This window comes from Panthera uncia (assembly GCF_023721935.1).
Source record: "Panthera uncia isolate 11264 chromosome C1 unlocalized genomic scaffold, Puncia_PCG_1.0 HiC_scaffold_3, whole genome shotgun sequence".
Lineage (NCBI taxonomy): Eukaryota > Metazoa > Chordata > Mammalia > Carnivora > Felidae > Panthera > Panthera uncia.
Window position 1 is genome coordinate 65519914 of NW_026057584.1, and position 16167 is coordinate 65536080.

Below are 16167 nucleotides of genomic sequence, written 5' to 3' on the forward strand. Positions count from 1 at the left end.
ATTGTCTTCCGCGTGCTGTGTGGAGAGTGGATAGAAACCATGTGGGACTGTATGGAGGTCGCTGGTCAAGCCATGTGCCTTATAGTTTACATGATGGTCATGGTCATTGGAAATCTAGTGGTACGTAGTCGCATGTTCACACATTGAAAATTCTGCATGGTAAATTGTTATATGACAATCACTTATAATTATAGGATTAATTACACATAAAACTATTAATTGCAATAGAATTTTGATCATTTTAATACAGGAAAAAAAACAGAAAATAAAATGAAATATTGTTTCAATTTCCCTGACAGATAACCCATTTTTATATTTTTCGCAATATTTATTTTAACGGATGGTTTCCTACTTTATTCTCTCATTTTGATAGTGATGGCATATGAATTAAATCTGTGGTTTTCATGTCTCTTAAAAGTCCTTTCAAATATCAAATCATACTAGTAAACAGAATATGATTGAATTAACAGTAATAAAAATGAAGCTGTAACAGAACAAGGCAATTGAAAGGACTGGTCCCATTGCACTACAGTCAAATATAGTCAGACATAATAAGACATAGTTTCCTGATCTACAGCAAAGTTCAGGAAACTATGGCTCATGGGTCAAATCCAGCATACTACCTGTTTTTGTATGGCCTTGTAAGCTTGGGAATGTTGGGGGTTTTTTTTCTTTCTTTTTTTTTTACATTTTTTCAATGGTTAAAATAAAAGGAAGAATAATATTTCGTGGCACATAGAAATGATATGAAATTTAAATTTCAGACTCTGTAAGAAAAATTTTATTACAACACAGACATGCTTATTCATTTACATATTGTCTATGTCTGTTTTACTCTGCAGTGGCAGTGTTGAATAGCTGTCCTAGAGATTCTATGTCCTACAAAGGCCAAAATATATATGTTTTTAATCTGGCTCTTTACAGAAGAAATTTGCCCACCACTGCTCTATAATATCCCTTTAACAATTGATCTTCCATGTCTCCATTAGTGTTTTCTTGGCTTGTACTCTTTGTTTGTTTGTTCCTTTCTACCTACTTATTGGTGAAAATTTTCAAGCTTACCAAAGGAGAAAATTGGGATAAGATGTTCTTCATGACTCACTGACTTCAATTTTCAAAGCCACCATGTTGACTTGGTTTAGTCTGTCAGCTTGGCATCAGACTCTGGATTAGGTATCTCAGGAGCTAGGGTATGGTAACAACTATATGGTTAGTACTTACACTTCCCACTGGCTTGAAAATAAGTTACTAATTTTTTTTTGTCCTTGAATCCCCCATATCAAAAGTAATTCAGAGTCTAGGACAGAAACCTACATTTATCAAATCACATCCTAAATGGTATTGTTTTGTGCCATTAAATGGCTAGACATATACATAGTAAATTATGCAATACAAATTCTAGATCTGCACAACATATAGACACCATGAGTTCGAATTCTGTAATTATTAATCATCCTCCAGTTGTAGTAATAAATTTCCTAGTTTTATGTCGGTTTATAATTCCCAATATGAAATAAAATATTCTCTCTTTGGTTCTTCTTCTGAATTTAACATTTGTATTATAAGCTCCTTTAATGTGACTTGTTCATATACTTCTTATAAAATGTTGACATAAAAATATTGAAATGTAGCTCTTTATAAGATACAGGAGGTCAAAACATACCACACCAAAGCCACTGATCACAACTAATTTAAATATTTAGTACTCGCTCAGGCATGTATGAAGTAAGGGGGATTCCTTGGGCTCTCTCAACTTATTCATTCAATATTTTTAGTACTTTCTCTGTGAAAGGAAATATATTTGGGTATTGCAGGATGATTAAAAATACATACCTATGAGTTAGTCCCTCTCTTCAAGGTACTTGCATTCTATGGACATAGAAAAGTGGTACACCAAATTATCAGGTAAGGAAGAGGTGGTAAGTGCTAGCAGTGGGGCAAAAATAAAATGCTCTTGACACTTGGAAGAAAAGGAGAGCAGTTCTAAATAGTGACTCGAAGAAGAATTTTGAAATGGGTCTTTGAATAATACATAATACAATATTAAAGCTTGAACACAGGTGTGAGTGTAATGATACACTTTGAAAAGCAATATGAATTTATAGTTAAAAATAGATGGGGTATCTTGGTGAATGTTTAATCCATATAGAATTGGTAATGACTGCCTCATGTTGATATCTGTTCATTATTTGCTAGTGATAATGAGAGATAAGAGAAGTGTAACTCACAAAATAAATAACCGACTCTTGGATAAGGAATTACCATTGATGTGCAATTAGAATCTAAAAAGAAAGACACATAAATTTATATTTCTGATATAGTCCTCTGCATATTAGAGTTACATGCTAAACAGATCTCTCACTTTTTTTTTCTCACTTATGCCTTAAGTCATTTTACTACCAATTAATTAAAATGGTTAAAAACCATAAGTTTTAGAGGGTAGTTCAGAAAAGTAGATTTTAGTAATCTCAAGTCTATATCAGGAAACTGGCAAAGAACATTAATCAGATAATGTTGAATCAAATATACATTTTATTAAATATTTCTTTCTCTGCTTAATATGATAATGGATATGTGATATAAAATGGACTTTATTGTTATTTATGATACCTGGTGGATTTTAACAAAATAGTGGAGTCTTGTTATGATTTTTGATGGAATAAAAATTATTGTTATTATCCTTATGAAGATGTGATGAAGCATATTCTTGAAATATGTGGAATCTTATAAAAGTCAAACTCATAAAAACAGAGACTAGAATGTGGTTACCAGAGGCCAGGGAGTGGGGAACATGGGAAATGGTGACCAAAGTTCAAAGTTCTAGCTATAAGATAAATAAATTCTAGGGATCTAATTTACATCATGGTAATTGTTAACATTACCATATTATATACTTGAAAGTTGCTAAGAGAATAGATCTTAAATGTCCTTACCACACACACACAAAAGGTAATTATTTGACATGATGGGGTTGTTCCTTAGCACGATTGTGGTAATCATTTTGCAATATATAAGTATATCGAATCAACACATTGTACACTTTAAACTTACACAATTTATACATCAATTACATCTCAATAAATGTGGAAAAAAATAAAGTTAATTACAAATTCGAAAGGAAGAAAGAGAAAATTTGTTAACACTTGCATTGATTAGGGAGGCTAAAGTAGTAGAATGAACCCTTGGCTTCTCATCGACATTCCTGTTAAAATATACACACACACAAACATGTTATCTCATAATGAAATACATTTTCTCATTGACAATAAAGACCAAAATGAAAGTAAACTACTTCAGAATTCCTCAGTGATTCATCCCAGTTGTTTTCTGTGATTTTCTCTTTTTGCTCCCCCTTGGACTCTTCTCTTAAATCAAACATATTAACATAGACATTTTTAACCTGTGCTCTTCTACTTACGTCTCTGAAAAACTGTTTTAGATGAGACCAAATTCAGGTGTGAGGGTGTGAGTCCCTTCTCCTCAGATTGACCTAAATTTGATTATTTAGTGAGGTAGATGTTTTTGTCTATGAAGACACTTCATAGTGTATTTATGTGAAAGGGTATTTAGTATTTAGTGAAAGGGTGTTTCAATTACCTTGTTGTTTCCTACATAAAACAACACTTAAATATAATGTAAATACTTCCAACCCTCCGTGAGAATTTTTTTTTCTTTTCACAATGTTGAGTTCACCTGGACCCCTACCTCAGGGAGGAAAAACAAGTGGTTTTGCACACAAACAGGACTTTTCTTCAAGGCTAGGAGTTGTCCTGACCTCTTTTATTATCTCTTCCAGGGCTAGATGATTGGCATAAAGCCACTCAATCATAATGCCATTATCTCATTTGAATTGGGTTCAGTAGGCAGGCCCTTTTCTATGCTTTAAAAGCCTCATTAAGTTGCAAGCTGGCACAATTCTTGGACAGAATATTTTATTACAGGAGGTTTGCAAGTGTTCTATGTTCCATTTGTTGCAACAAACTGACATTTAACTTCTGGGAAAAGTGAACATCGAGTTTGGCCTAGGTTACTTCAGCACAATAAACACTAATCACAATTTTCTTGTTCTAGTTTTTTCTCACAGGTAATAAATATTAACTATAGTAAATGTTAGGAAGGCTTTTTAGGCCCATAAAAGGGAATTTGGCTAAGGGACTCCTGCTGCAGAAATGAATGTAAGAATGACATAATGATAATGAGGAGGGAATATTCTCTTTGCTCCTCAGGCTAAGTCCTTCATGGGTGTGGCTGACCTCTGCTCTCCAGAGTTCACAGGAGCTAGGTTCCAGAGAGAGTGATGAGGAATCCGGCCTGTCCTCTGCCCCATCACATGCTCTTACCTATGTGTGAAGAAGTACAGAAATCTTTAATGCTGGTTTGTATTTTGGCCTGTATTTCAGAAAAGTGTGCTTATTTTCTTTTTCATTTCCTGTCTCCCTATTTCTCTTGATATAGGTCCTCAACCTATTTCTGGCTTTATTATTGAGCTCATTTAGCTCAGACAATCTTACAGCAATTGAAGAAGACACTGATGCAAATAACCTCCAGATTGCAGTTGCCAGAATTAGGAAGGGAGTAAATTATGTGAAACAAACCTTACGTGACTTTATTCTAAAAGCATTCTCCAAAAAGCCAAAGATTCCCAAAGACCCAGGAAGAGCAGAAGATCTGAATAGTAAGAAAGAAAACTATATCTCTAATCGCACGCTTGCTGAAATGAGCAAAGATCACAATCTCCACAAAGAAAAAGATAAAATCAGTGGTTTGGGAAGCAGTGTGGACAAATACTTAATGGAAGAAAGTGATTGTCAATCATTTATTCATAACCCCAACCTCACAGTGACAGTGCCGATTGCACCTGGGGAATCTGATTTGGAAAATATGAATACTGAGGAACTCAGCAGTGATTCAGATAGTGAATACAGCAAAGGGGTAAGATTGTTTTATGCGCGTTGTTTCATATGAATAAGTAGTGTGCAATGAACTGAAATTTCAGATTTTTGCTGTGATAAGTTCTTTCTAATATTGCAAACTGATGGATAGTTTCTTTTGTTTGTGAGTTCACATAATGGGTTCCTAAAGGTTCCTCTGAACGGTTGTACTTACTGGTTCTTCATAAGTGATTCAATCCTACTGGGCTAGATTTGAAAGTGCTGGGTACCTTTCAGTCTTCCCTTCCTTCATCCCTTTTGTTATCAGTTGTGAAGTCATATACAGTCTCCTTCCACTGTATCTGTTGAAGCCACCACTCCAAAAGCCATCACCTTTGCCTTCTCACTCACTACTTCCTGCCTAAACCGTACCAAGCAGAGTCCCAGCTGGTGTCTCTGCCTCCATTTTCCATCTACTCAAGTTCACTTGTTTGATTGATTTTATTCAGGTTCAATCCCAATCATGTCACTCCTTTGAAGTATCCTTTGTCTCCCAAGTGTCCTGAATTATAGACGGTAAAGTCTTCACACCATGGCCCCCACCAGCTGACCAGCTGTGTCACCTACTGCTTGCTTGGTCTCCTGCTGGACCACAAACACTTGGCATCGTGCTTGACTTTGCTTGGGATTTCCTTCCTTGGTCAAAATCCTATGCGCATCTTTAAGACATTCCTCATGGGTAAATTTATTAGTCCTTACATCACAGGATTGCGTGAGGGTTACAAGAATTAACAGGTAAAATGTTTAGAACAGTACTCAGAGTGATCAAAAGGGTAGCTATTGCATCTTTCCTAATTTCTCTCCAGAGAGATAGGAGCTGTACTCATTTTAACCCTGCACAATTTTATGACTTTTCCTGGATTTGTTATTTAGCTTTATATTTTAATTTTTTGGACAAATTATTGTATTCATTAAATGGTGCTATAGACTCATTGAGAACAGGAACCTTTTATCAAAATGTTTGTATATCCTCCTTCTCCACACCTGGTCACACACATTTAAAGTGATAGTGTTTACTGTTTTTATTCATTGAACTATATTTTATTAATATGGAATATAATAACCATAAGTGAGTCTTACGACAAAATATTTTTATGGCATCTCTTTAAAGTTTCAAGATATCACCTAAAAATATTATTCCTTTCTTTAGGTCACTTTTGAAAGTATTCGAAAGGCATTTATCAAATGCTTTCTATCCACTTAACCCTATAATAAGAAAGACCTGCCCTCCATGAATTGCTAGTGGATTTTGGAATAAAGATACATACCAGTGTGTGTGTGTGTGTGTGTGTGTGTGTGTGCGTGCATTCGCATGCTTATCTGTCTGTCTCCTGGCCATATGACCAGTGGTTGGTACAGAGTAAATCCTCAATACTAAGTGAATACATAAGTATATAAATTAAGAGTATGTGTTTCTAAGTATCCAAAGAAATTCTTTCCAAGATGACAAAAGAAGGATAGGATTTTTTATTTTTTTATTTTTAAAACCTTTACGTGGAAGAAGTACTATATCCAAAATCTCCAAATTTAAGTTGATGTTATTTCAACTTAAAGGTGGAAGATCAGATTCCACATACCCCTTTTCAGGAACAGTGGTCTGAGCTTGGTCTCATGTGGAAAGGGAAACTAATTCAATTACTCATGTTTCTGCTAGTGAAGATCAGAGTTGAAAAACCATAGATATGAAACAGTTGGTAAGCCCTAAAACAATGTAAGCCATTGTGTTTATTGTTGAATTAATCCCCATTATTATCATCTAAAAGTACAGATTTAAAGTTGTGGACTTGAAAATTTTGCCCTTTTTCATGAACAGTTTTCCATGACATATCTCACAGCATGAGTACATTCAAACCCACTTTAATATACTGGACTTGAGAAATAACAGAAGTTCAAGATATATAGGAAATCTGTTGGGTAACTTAGAGGTAGTATTAAGTTGTTGTGACCTGGGAAACCCTGTGTCTGGAGTCTTTCTTTCCAGGTGCTTGAGATTTAAATGTTTATCATTATGACTTGGTTTTGTTTTTGTTTTTATACTTGGACCACTAAAAAAAAAAAAGCATATTTTCTTTATTGAAAGTGCCTCTTTACTCTTCCATGCTAACCTCCCTGCTATAATTCCCCTAATCTTCAGCTTCCACTTCAGTTCCCATATTTGTGAACTGCTTATTCTCTCCTTTGCAACTTGCTAATTTTTTCATGCCTAAGATATTCTTGAAATACTGATTGCCATGTTCCTGATGAACCTTGCCCCAAGGATAAATCTTGATTACCCAACAGAAAGTAATAACTTGATTCAATACCTTTAGGTCAGTTAAGTCTTAAGCACTACTTTGCGATAGATATGTTTAAGAATACAACCTCTGCAGATAGACTACTTGCCTTAAATTCTAGCTGTGATATTTACTAACTCTATGGTCTTCAGTAATTTACAAAAAAAAATTAGTTTCTTTATATGAAAAAGAGAATTGTAATGAAGAGTAAATGGTGTACGTAAATAATTAGGTGCATGTCTGCTGGAAAGTAAGTGCCTGATTAACAGTTATTATGATATGGAATCGAGTGGTCACATATAGACTGTAAGTAACTATTTGCTGCAGGTTCAGTTCAAGAGAGGTAGTATTATGTAGATCAATGGTTCACAATTTTATTGTGTAAAAGATGCGGGGAGCTTGTTCCACATGCCGGTTTGGAGGCATATCCTTTGAACTCTCTCTGCCTAAGTCTGAAAGCCACTTCAGAATCCTTATCAGTGGTGTTCCCAGTGGCCACCATGATGGATTGAGTTGGTGTGGGCTATGAACCTAAATTCATCCCTAGCTTGTTTTGAGCCAGATTTCTGAGATATCTTTATCTTTATTCACGGACTGGGGATATTTCCCCCTTTGCCTGTTGAATAATCTGCATTTTGAACAGAGAGAAACATCTTTGACCTTGGACACCTCTCCTTTTTCCCCCCTCTTCGTCAACAAAACAAAACAAAACAAAAAACAAACAAACAAACAAACAAACAAGCATAAAACTTCTCTTTTAGGGCCTAGCATCCTATTTTCCCTTTGCACTTGATGGACACTTTTCCATCTCCTACTAATATCAGCTCTCAGATAGGCAAGTGTCCTTGTCCTGATAGTACACTCCAGAATGAAGTAAAAACATTTTATAATAAAATACCTTCCTAAAGGATGACCAAAGAGATGAGTTTAAATAAAGTGTTGAGTAAAATAACTTAAACAGTTCTGAGGAAATAATTGGCAACAGAACAGCAGCATTTCTCTGAAGATAGAGTTTGTCTCAGAATTGAGAAAGACATACTGTCATCTCCCATGGGCCCATGGGACTTGTCGCTGCTTCTCAGAATGCAGACATTGAACTGATGGCCCCTCTCAAAATCAGCCTCCTCCTGAGGCACACTGCAGTCCTCTAAGCACACAGGAAACATTAATAACACACTGCACAGATTTTTATCATTAGCAATGAAGTGCTTCCTTATTATGCGCCTCAAACGAAGCATGAAATGCACCCAATCATTCAGTAAATATTTGTTGAGATCTACTATGCTCCAGGCACTGTGCTAAGAGTTGCTGAAGGGGAAAAAAAAATTACTTCACGCATCCTGCAATTAATGTGATTGGCATCTGGCTTAACTAAATTCTTAAGTGTAGTTTTTTTTAATTGTGCCAAATTTCAATGTTTAAAACTCTAAAACACTAAATTAATAACTATTTTTTTAATGGAGAGCTCTTTCTTAGATGATTAGAGTCATTCTCTTTGTTTTCTATCACTATAGATTACTTCCTTCTCTGCTTCAAAGATGAAAAAAGAAGCAGCTTATAGAATTGTAACATGGACTTTGGAAGTGTATGCAAATTTCAGAGGAAAATATTAAGTTAATCCAAATTCATTTCTCAAAATATTTAAAAACAATAACAGCCTCATATGATTTTACAGTAGTACAGACTCTTACAGCTTTCAGAGATGCCCCTTTATTTATTGTGAATCTAATCCCCAAATACTTCTTTACTGCTCTTTTGACAAATGTATCTACTTATTTAGGCTGCTTAAGTGAATGTGCTCATATTGTGTACTCAGCAGAGAGGAAACATTCTGTGTAAACATCTCCTCAGAGAAAGATGCCCTATTCATGCCTCCTTAAGCCAAAGGCAGATACTTAGCTTTACTTAATAGTTCTTTAGAGTTTTGAAACATTATATCAAAGTCTTGAAGGAACTAGCTGAGGTCCTTGGAGGTCAATGAAATATTCAAATTTCACATACTCAAACTTCCCTCCTTCAGGAGAGTGTCACCTTAAAACACTGCAAACACACTTAATGCAAAATTTCATGTTCCATAAGGAACTAAAGTCCAAATAAACCCCTCATTAACTTTAATCATTAGGGGAGAAATTGCACAGGAATACATTAGAGAACATTTTCTGTAAACCATTGCTATTCATTTGTTCAATTCACATTTACTGAGCATCTTCCAGTTACCATATCCGTGCTAGACATGAGGAAGACACATCATTAGCGCACTCATTCGTTCAGTAAATGTAGGCTGAAGGTCTTTCTCTGTGGCACTGTCTTAAGTGATAAAGAGTAAAGCAAGTCTTCTGCCCTTGAGAAGAAACACATATAGAAACAGAAATTATAATTAAACATACAAAAAGAGAATGAATACACAATTTAGTTTTAGGACAAAATATTCAGACGGGAGAGAGGAGAGTGTAACCAACCTTAAAAATAAATTGGGATACTTCACAGAGGAAATGGCATTTGAGGGGGGTTTTATGTTGAAAATAAAAATTCTTTCTACAGATCAGATGGGAGTTTGTTCCAATGGAGGTAAAGAGCCCAGTGTATGTGGAAGACCCAGATGTAAAAAGGTCCATTACATACGTATGAAGGGAACCTGGTGGGAAGTAGGAGGTTGCCTACTAGGAGGTAGACTGGAGCCAGGTAGTGAACAGCCTGATGTACCATGACAAGAGAGTAAAATACATTTCTTTTTATCTAACAGAAAGAGAAAACTTTAGGGTCTTTTATTATACCTTGTTCATAGCAAACTTGTTCTTCTAAAGAAAATTTCCTTGGGGAGTGTAGTAAAGCCCAGCCCCAGAGGAAGATGAGAAGATGGGAAGTTATTGCAGCTTTTCAAAGGACATTGGATAGGGGCTCAAGCTAAGGGAATGATGGTGGCAGAAGGGGATAAACTCTAAGATACTTGCGAGTTAATATGTAAGGGCTCAGGATCTGGATATAGGGGTCCTGAGCTGTTGCAGAGGGTGTATCCATCTCCCGTGGCTGCCGTAATAAAGTATCACAAACTTTGTGGCTTTACCCACAGAAATTTATTCTCTGAAAGCTTTAGAGTTCTAAATGTTTGAAATGGAAGTCTGGGCATGGCCATACTTTCTCTGAAGCCTCTAGGGAGCATTCTCCCTTGCTTTTTCCTAGCTTCTGATGATGGGTTGTTAATCTTTGACATTCCCTGTAATCAAATGGTGTTCTGCCTGTGTGTCTGTCTTCTCTTCTTCTTACAAGGACACTGATAATACTGGATTAGGGCCCACACTAATGACCTCATCTTAGCTATATCTGCAAAGACCTTATTTCTAAATAAGGTCATATTCAAGTGGACCAGGAGCTAGGACTTCAACATTCCCCTTTGGGAAATACAAACTGACTCATGACAAAAGGTTTTATCTTAGAAGACTGGATATATATCAGTGCTATTAAAGATATATATAGGGGAAGGAGAAAATTTAGGAGGTAGAATAGATTTAGAGTTTAATTTGGGGGCATCTTAATTGTGAGCTACTTGCAAGATAGCCAAGTGATGCTGAACAGTATGTATTTGGAAACTTAGGTCTTGAGAAGTCAGAGTTGTAGACAGGTTGAGATTTTATGTGTTAATTTAGGTTAACCACAGAATATACAGGGAGTCAATCTAAAGTCAGGTTCTCTGGGATACCAGCTCTGAGAGAGAAATCTGTGTGTAAGAGATTTACTGGGGAGTGTTACCAGGAACAACACCTAACACCTATAAGAAATGAGGGAAGCAAGATGATTGAGCACAGAGAGAAACTGAAATGCTCTGCAATTTCATCATAGGCCTGTGCTGATCCTATGGTTGTCTCCTATAGGTACTAGGATAACCCTTTAGAGTAGTCCCAATTGAAGCAAGAGAGTCAGGCCTTTGTACCCTCCTACCAATGAGTCACCTTCCCAGGGGAGGAGATGGAACCTTGGGTGAGGCAGCTCTCTTCTGCATGACACTTCCCTTGCAGGGACTCAGCTGTGAACCTTCAGCCCCCAGCATTCCTGGTAGCTGGAAAAAGGAGGCTCTCTGAAAGGGAGATTTGGGCAGTGCACCACAACATCCACTACACTCCAGGGACCACAGAAAATAAGAGGACAAGTGATCAACTCAACACTTGAGTAGTGAACCCAAAAGAAGAAAGCACCAAAGAGACCAAGGAAAAATTTTACGTATTTGCCACTTTCATATACATTCTATAACTTTCCTCCTTATGACAACCAGGAGAATGGATATCATTCATCTATATTCACAGATAACTAAAATGCTAAAAGATTAAGAAATGATATTTATTAGTCACCGATGATTCTGGGAGTCTTTTTAAAATTTGAACCCTGAGCTTAAATGCCATATTGCATACGATAGAAAGGCAAGATGTGAGTAGGAATATAATTGTTTTCTGTTATGCTCTGTAATGTTGCAGTTAAGGATCAACTTTTCTGGTATAGTGATATTGTGCATTAGTGATCCAAATTTAGCTTCTCATCCTCCTTAATGCTGATTTATTCAGTTATAGTCTACCTCAATAACATAACATAGAATGGAACAGAATAATAAACCAGTCCATTGAGGATGCATTGAGTAAGAGATTATATCAGGTTGACAGCATGCGAGAGAAGGTGGCACTTGAGCCAGACCCTAAAGGATGGAGATCATTTCATTGTGTGGCTCCAATGGAGAAGGAAATCCCAGGCAGAGGAACAGACATTCATATTGTTTATATGATTCATTCACTCATTAATCCATCTACCACTTCACCTATTCACTCTTCAGTTTTCAATGCCATTATCTTTGGAGAAACTTAAATGTGCTTACTTGTTATGAAATGCATTCCTTTTATCAATTTAGTAAAAAAAAAATTGTTTAAATATTTGTAGTCATCAAGGTTAAATATTTTATGTCCTTTTACCACATGTTGGTTTTAATTATGTTGTTATTTGGTCTCTCTTTAGATTTTTACAGTTTTTTCTTCAAACAGTATTACCTTCACCAAAAAGGCAGTTTAGAAATTTTCTTGTTATTGCGTTTCAGAAAATAAAATAACCTCTCCCAGAACTGCATTTGACTTGACAAGATTTAGGGATTAATCACAATTATACAAATGTATAATTATAATCATACTATTATACCTTAATTATGCAATTAAGCTGGTATTTGATCCTGTTTTTATGCATAGATTCTTTTTTTTAACTTTATTTATTTTGAGAGAGAGTGCAAATGGGGGAGGGGCAGAGAGAGAGAAAGAGAGAGAGAGAGAGAGAGAGAGAGAGAGAGAGAGAGGATCCCAAGCAGGCTCCCTGCAGTCATCAGCATAGAGCCCTAGGTGGGGTTTGATTCCACAAACCACGAGATCATGACCTGAGCCAAAACTAAGAGTTAGTAGGTTAGCCAACTGAGCCACCCACGCGCCCCTTTGCATAGATTCTTAAAAACACAAAACAAAAGACTCGTAGACTTTTACATACCCGTTTCTTTTTTGAAGATTTGTTTCAAACTATTTGAAAAATCTTTCATCTTTATTGGATATGTTTGTGTCTAAAAACAATGACACTTTGGTCTGACATTTAAATCAGTATTTCTTATTCTTTATACTTTGATAAATTTGGAAACATTTTTTTCCTTCAATGCTATTTGAAATGTCAAAATTGAATTAATATGATAATTACAAGTAAATCAAGAAATGCTAATTTTAGAATATGCTTTTTAAAAACTCCTCACTCCTACTCTCACCCACTCCAATATTGAGAATCACTTACTTTTAAATGCTTGTTATACAGACCAAACAGACCAAAAGATTGCCTTAGCATATTACAGTATTTAAATTCATCTCCTAAATAACAGAACTTTATAACTATCCAGTTGATTGTTTTTAAATCTGTGTTGAATAATATTCAGTCTTATTGCTGTATTTCAAATGTACTGCTTTGCATTGAGCTTATAGCATGTATTTGCTAACATACAACTAATTTTTACTTACAGGTATGTGACTTTAAACATTTTAAATCAGTTGACTAAACTATTTCATCCTTCTGCCTTTCTAAACTTCAGTACTTAACCTTCTTACTTCTCACAGGGGTAAAAACAAACTGGATCAATCAAGAATGCAGCTCTGTGCTTTTAACCAGGCAAAGACATATGTGACCACTTTTACACAGGTTATCTAAAAAAAATCATACATATATGATATTTTTTCAGTGTCATGCATGCTGTTCAGTACTAAATGTTTCTGCCTGACCCATTGCAAGAAAGTAGAAACATACACAATTGTTCTGTAGATGAATTGACATCATAGCATGTCACGGGGGCAATTCCATCATTTTTTGTGATTCTCTTGATGACTTCCTTGATATATATATCTCTCATGTCCTTAGGTGATTCAAGTGAATGATCTATAGATTTTTATTGGATGGCTTATAAAGGTAATATATAGAATGTAACAGAAACCACTGGAGCAACATTTAATTTGAAAACTTCTAGCAACTTCCCTTCCTAATCTAATCTGATCTATGTCACATTAAATTGTCACATTTATTGTAATGAGAGTAGAACTTTGAGAGTATGTTCTCATCATAACAACGGCAGCAACAAAATGGTAATTATGTGCATAAAGGATGTGGTAAATATATATATATATTTATACACAACATATACATGTATCAAATCATTACATTGTGCACCTTAAAATTACACAAAATTATATGTCAATTATAGCTCAGTAAAACTGGAAAAAATAGTCACATTTAAATTTAGTAAATCAAAACTCTGTTAATAAGCCATTTTTGTGGGAAAATACTTCAAGCATAAAAAAAAAATCTCAGAACAGAAAAGGAACAGTCTAGTACTAGCCCTGTATTTACAGAAATTGAAATGCCTACAAATAAGCTGTTTTCTAAGTACACATCTAGAAAGCTGAGGACAGAGCCACAGTACCCAGCTTCTAGGATAATTTTGAATATATTTTGAAATGACTTTAAGCACAGTGATAACTAGGGCTTTATTTCTTTGATCAATTCAGTAACTAATTTAATTTTTATTTGTTTGTATATAAAATGCATCAATTAAAATTTAATAGGCCAAGCCTATGAATGAATGAATTATAGGTGCTTGAAATGCTTAATTTGATTCCCAAAGCAATATTATGCGCTGATGAGAATGTTTCTTATACTGTATATATCTCATAAGGAAACAGGCAGCATAGCCTCAGGAAGGTAAGAGGTTTAAATGGAACATAGTAAGTGAACACTAAATCTTTCAATAAGACATATAACACTTTTCATAATATTGGAAGCAGATTAATATGGACTTCATTATATAATATTTCTAACAAATATAAAAGAAAAAATACCACTCAGATATATTTTGTCTTATTTTAGTATAGCTTGTTGAATAAACTCTAGAAAATATTTTTCTGAAAAAAAATCCATGTTAATAAGAATCTTGCCTTTTTTCTTTTATAATCTAGTATATATTTTGAATTGCTCTGTCATTGATGGGATGTTTTTATTATTGTTTTCCATTGTGCAATGTTGAAAGCAAAACTTTATCTTGAAAATGATACACTCTAGGGATAATGATGTTAGCAGTTTCTAATTAAAAGAACAAACAAATATTGTTCCAGTTTACTTGAAGTTAGCTTTAAAGGTACTCCTAAGTAAAAGACATATTTTTTTTTTCTATTTCAGATGGGTGGTGATGCAGAGGCAATATTCTCTTGTAAAACAATTTTATTTCAGAATGTAGAAAATCTCCCCCCTGCCTAGAACATAAATAAAGATGCATACGTACACAATAGTATGTATAGGTAAAACACATACTTTTTCGGAAAATGGTTTCCAGAAATGTGTGTGTGTGTGCGCGTGTGTGTGTGTGTTTAATTCTTCAATTATTATTACTTTTTTTTTTACCAAACTATTAGAAAACATGAGGTGCATATTAATGAATGGTCATTGTCCTGAAGCCAAAAAAACTCTGGATATTTCATTTGTGAAGAATGACTCAAAATATAATGCTTTTCTTTGGCAGAAGCTGCCTACATAAACATTAGGAAAAATATGCTTTTTCTGTACCAATTTTTATTTTACATTGTATTTTCAATATTAGAGATCCATGTATTCAAAAAGCTGTTCCGTCCACTGGAATTTGTCTTTCCTTCTCCTTCCTCATTATGAGTAGTTTTAAGGGGCTAGCATAAATGTACTGGTAGTTTTTTTGTTTGTTTGTTATTCTTCTTTTAATTGTAAGTGAATAATGAGCTTGAGTCTTAGAGTTTACGTTTTTACCTCACATTTTGCCAGAATGTTTGCCTGTGTTCCAATCCTTATTTATCCACTTCTAGTAGGCCTCAGTAGCAGAAATATTTAAATTTTTGTTTCTCAAGCTTTTAAGTTTTTCCGTCTCACTTGACCCACTGTATTCCAGCTACTTAAATATCTATTCTCTGCATATAGGAGTTCTGTGTTAGTGCACAGAATACCATTGGTTGATTGCATGGCAAGTCCATATTGGTGAATGTCACTTGCCTTTTAAAGATCCAAGATGACCCTGTACGATCTGGCTGAGACACCTGTAATCACTCCAATCTTTCATGTGGCCAAAATTTGTTTGTTTGTTTGTTTTCAATGCAAGATCTTATCTTTTAGGCATATAAGTTGTCATGTTTTTAAATAGGAAGTGCTCTAGATAGAAGATTATGGAAAAAGTAAGAATTCTCAGTGAAATCATTTGCTTAATTTTGAATTTCCATGGACATGCCTGAGATTTGACCTCATTATTTCTCCATCATCTAATACTATACACCACGTTGACCCTGTGATGGAACTGTTAAGTGGATTTCCTGCTGAACAAGCAGCTGTTCTCTAAAAGCCTACAGACTTGGGGCGCCTGGGTGGCGCAGTCGGTTAAGCGTCCGACTTCAGCCAGG

General features: G+C 35.1%; 1 protein-coding gene across 1 annotated transcript in view; it reads left to right on the forward strand.

Moving 5' to 3' along the window:
- The window catches only part of SCN9A (sodium voltage-gated channel alpha subunit 9), a 163390-nt gene that overhangs the window by 100294 nt on the left and 46929 nt on the right, over positions 1-16167 (forward strand). The window contains exons 16-17 of the mRNA XM_049615550.1: positions 1-120; positions 4456-4932. The exon at positions 1-120 is cut by the window's left edge and continues 168 nt beyond it. Of these exons, the coding sequence (XP_049471507.1) occupies positions 1-120; positions 4456-4932 (597 nt within the window). The remainder of the gene's footprint in view (positions 121-4455; positions 4933-16167) is intronic.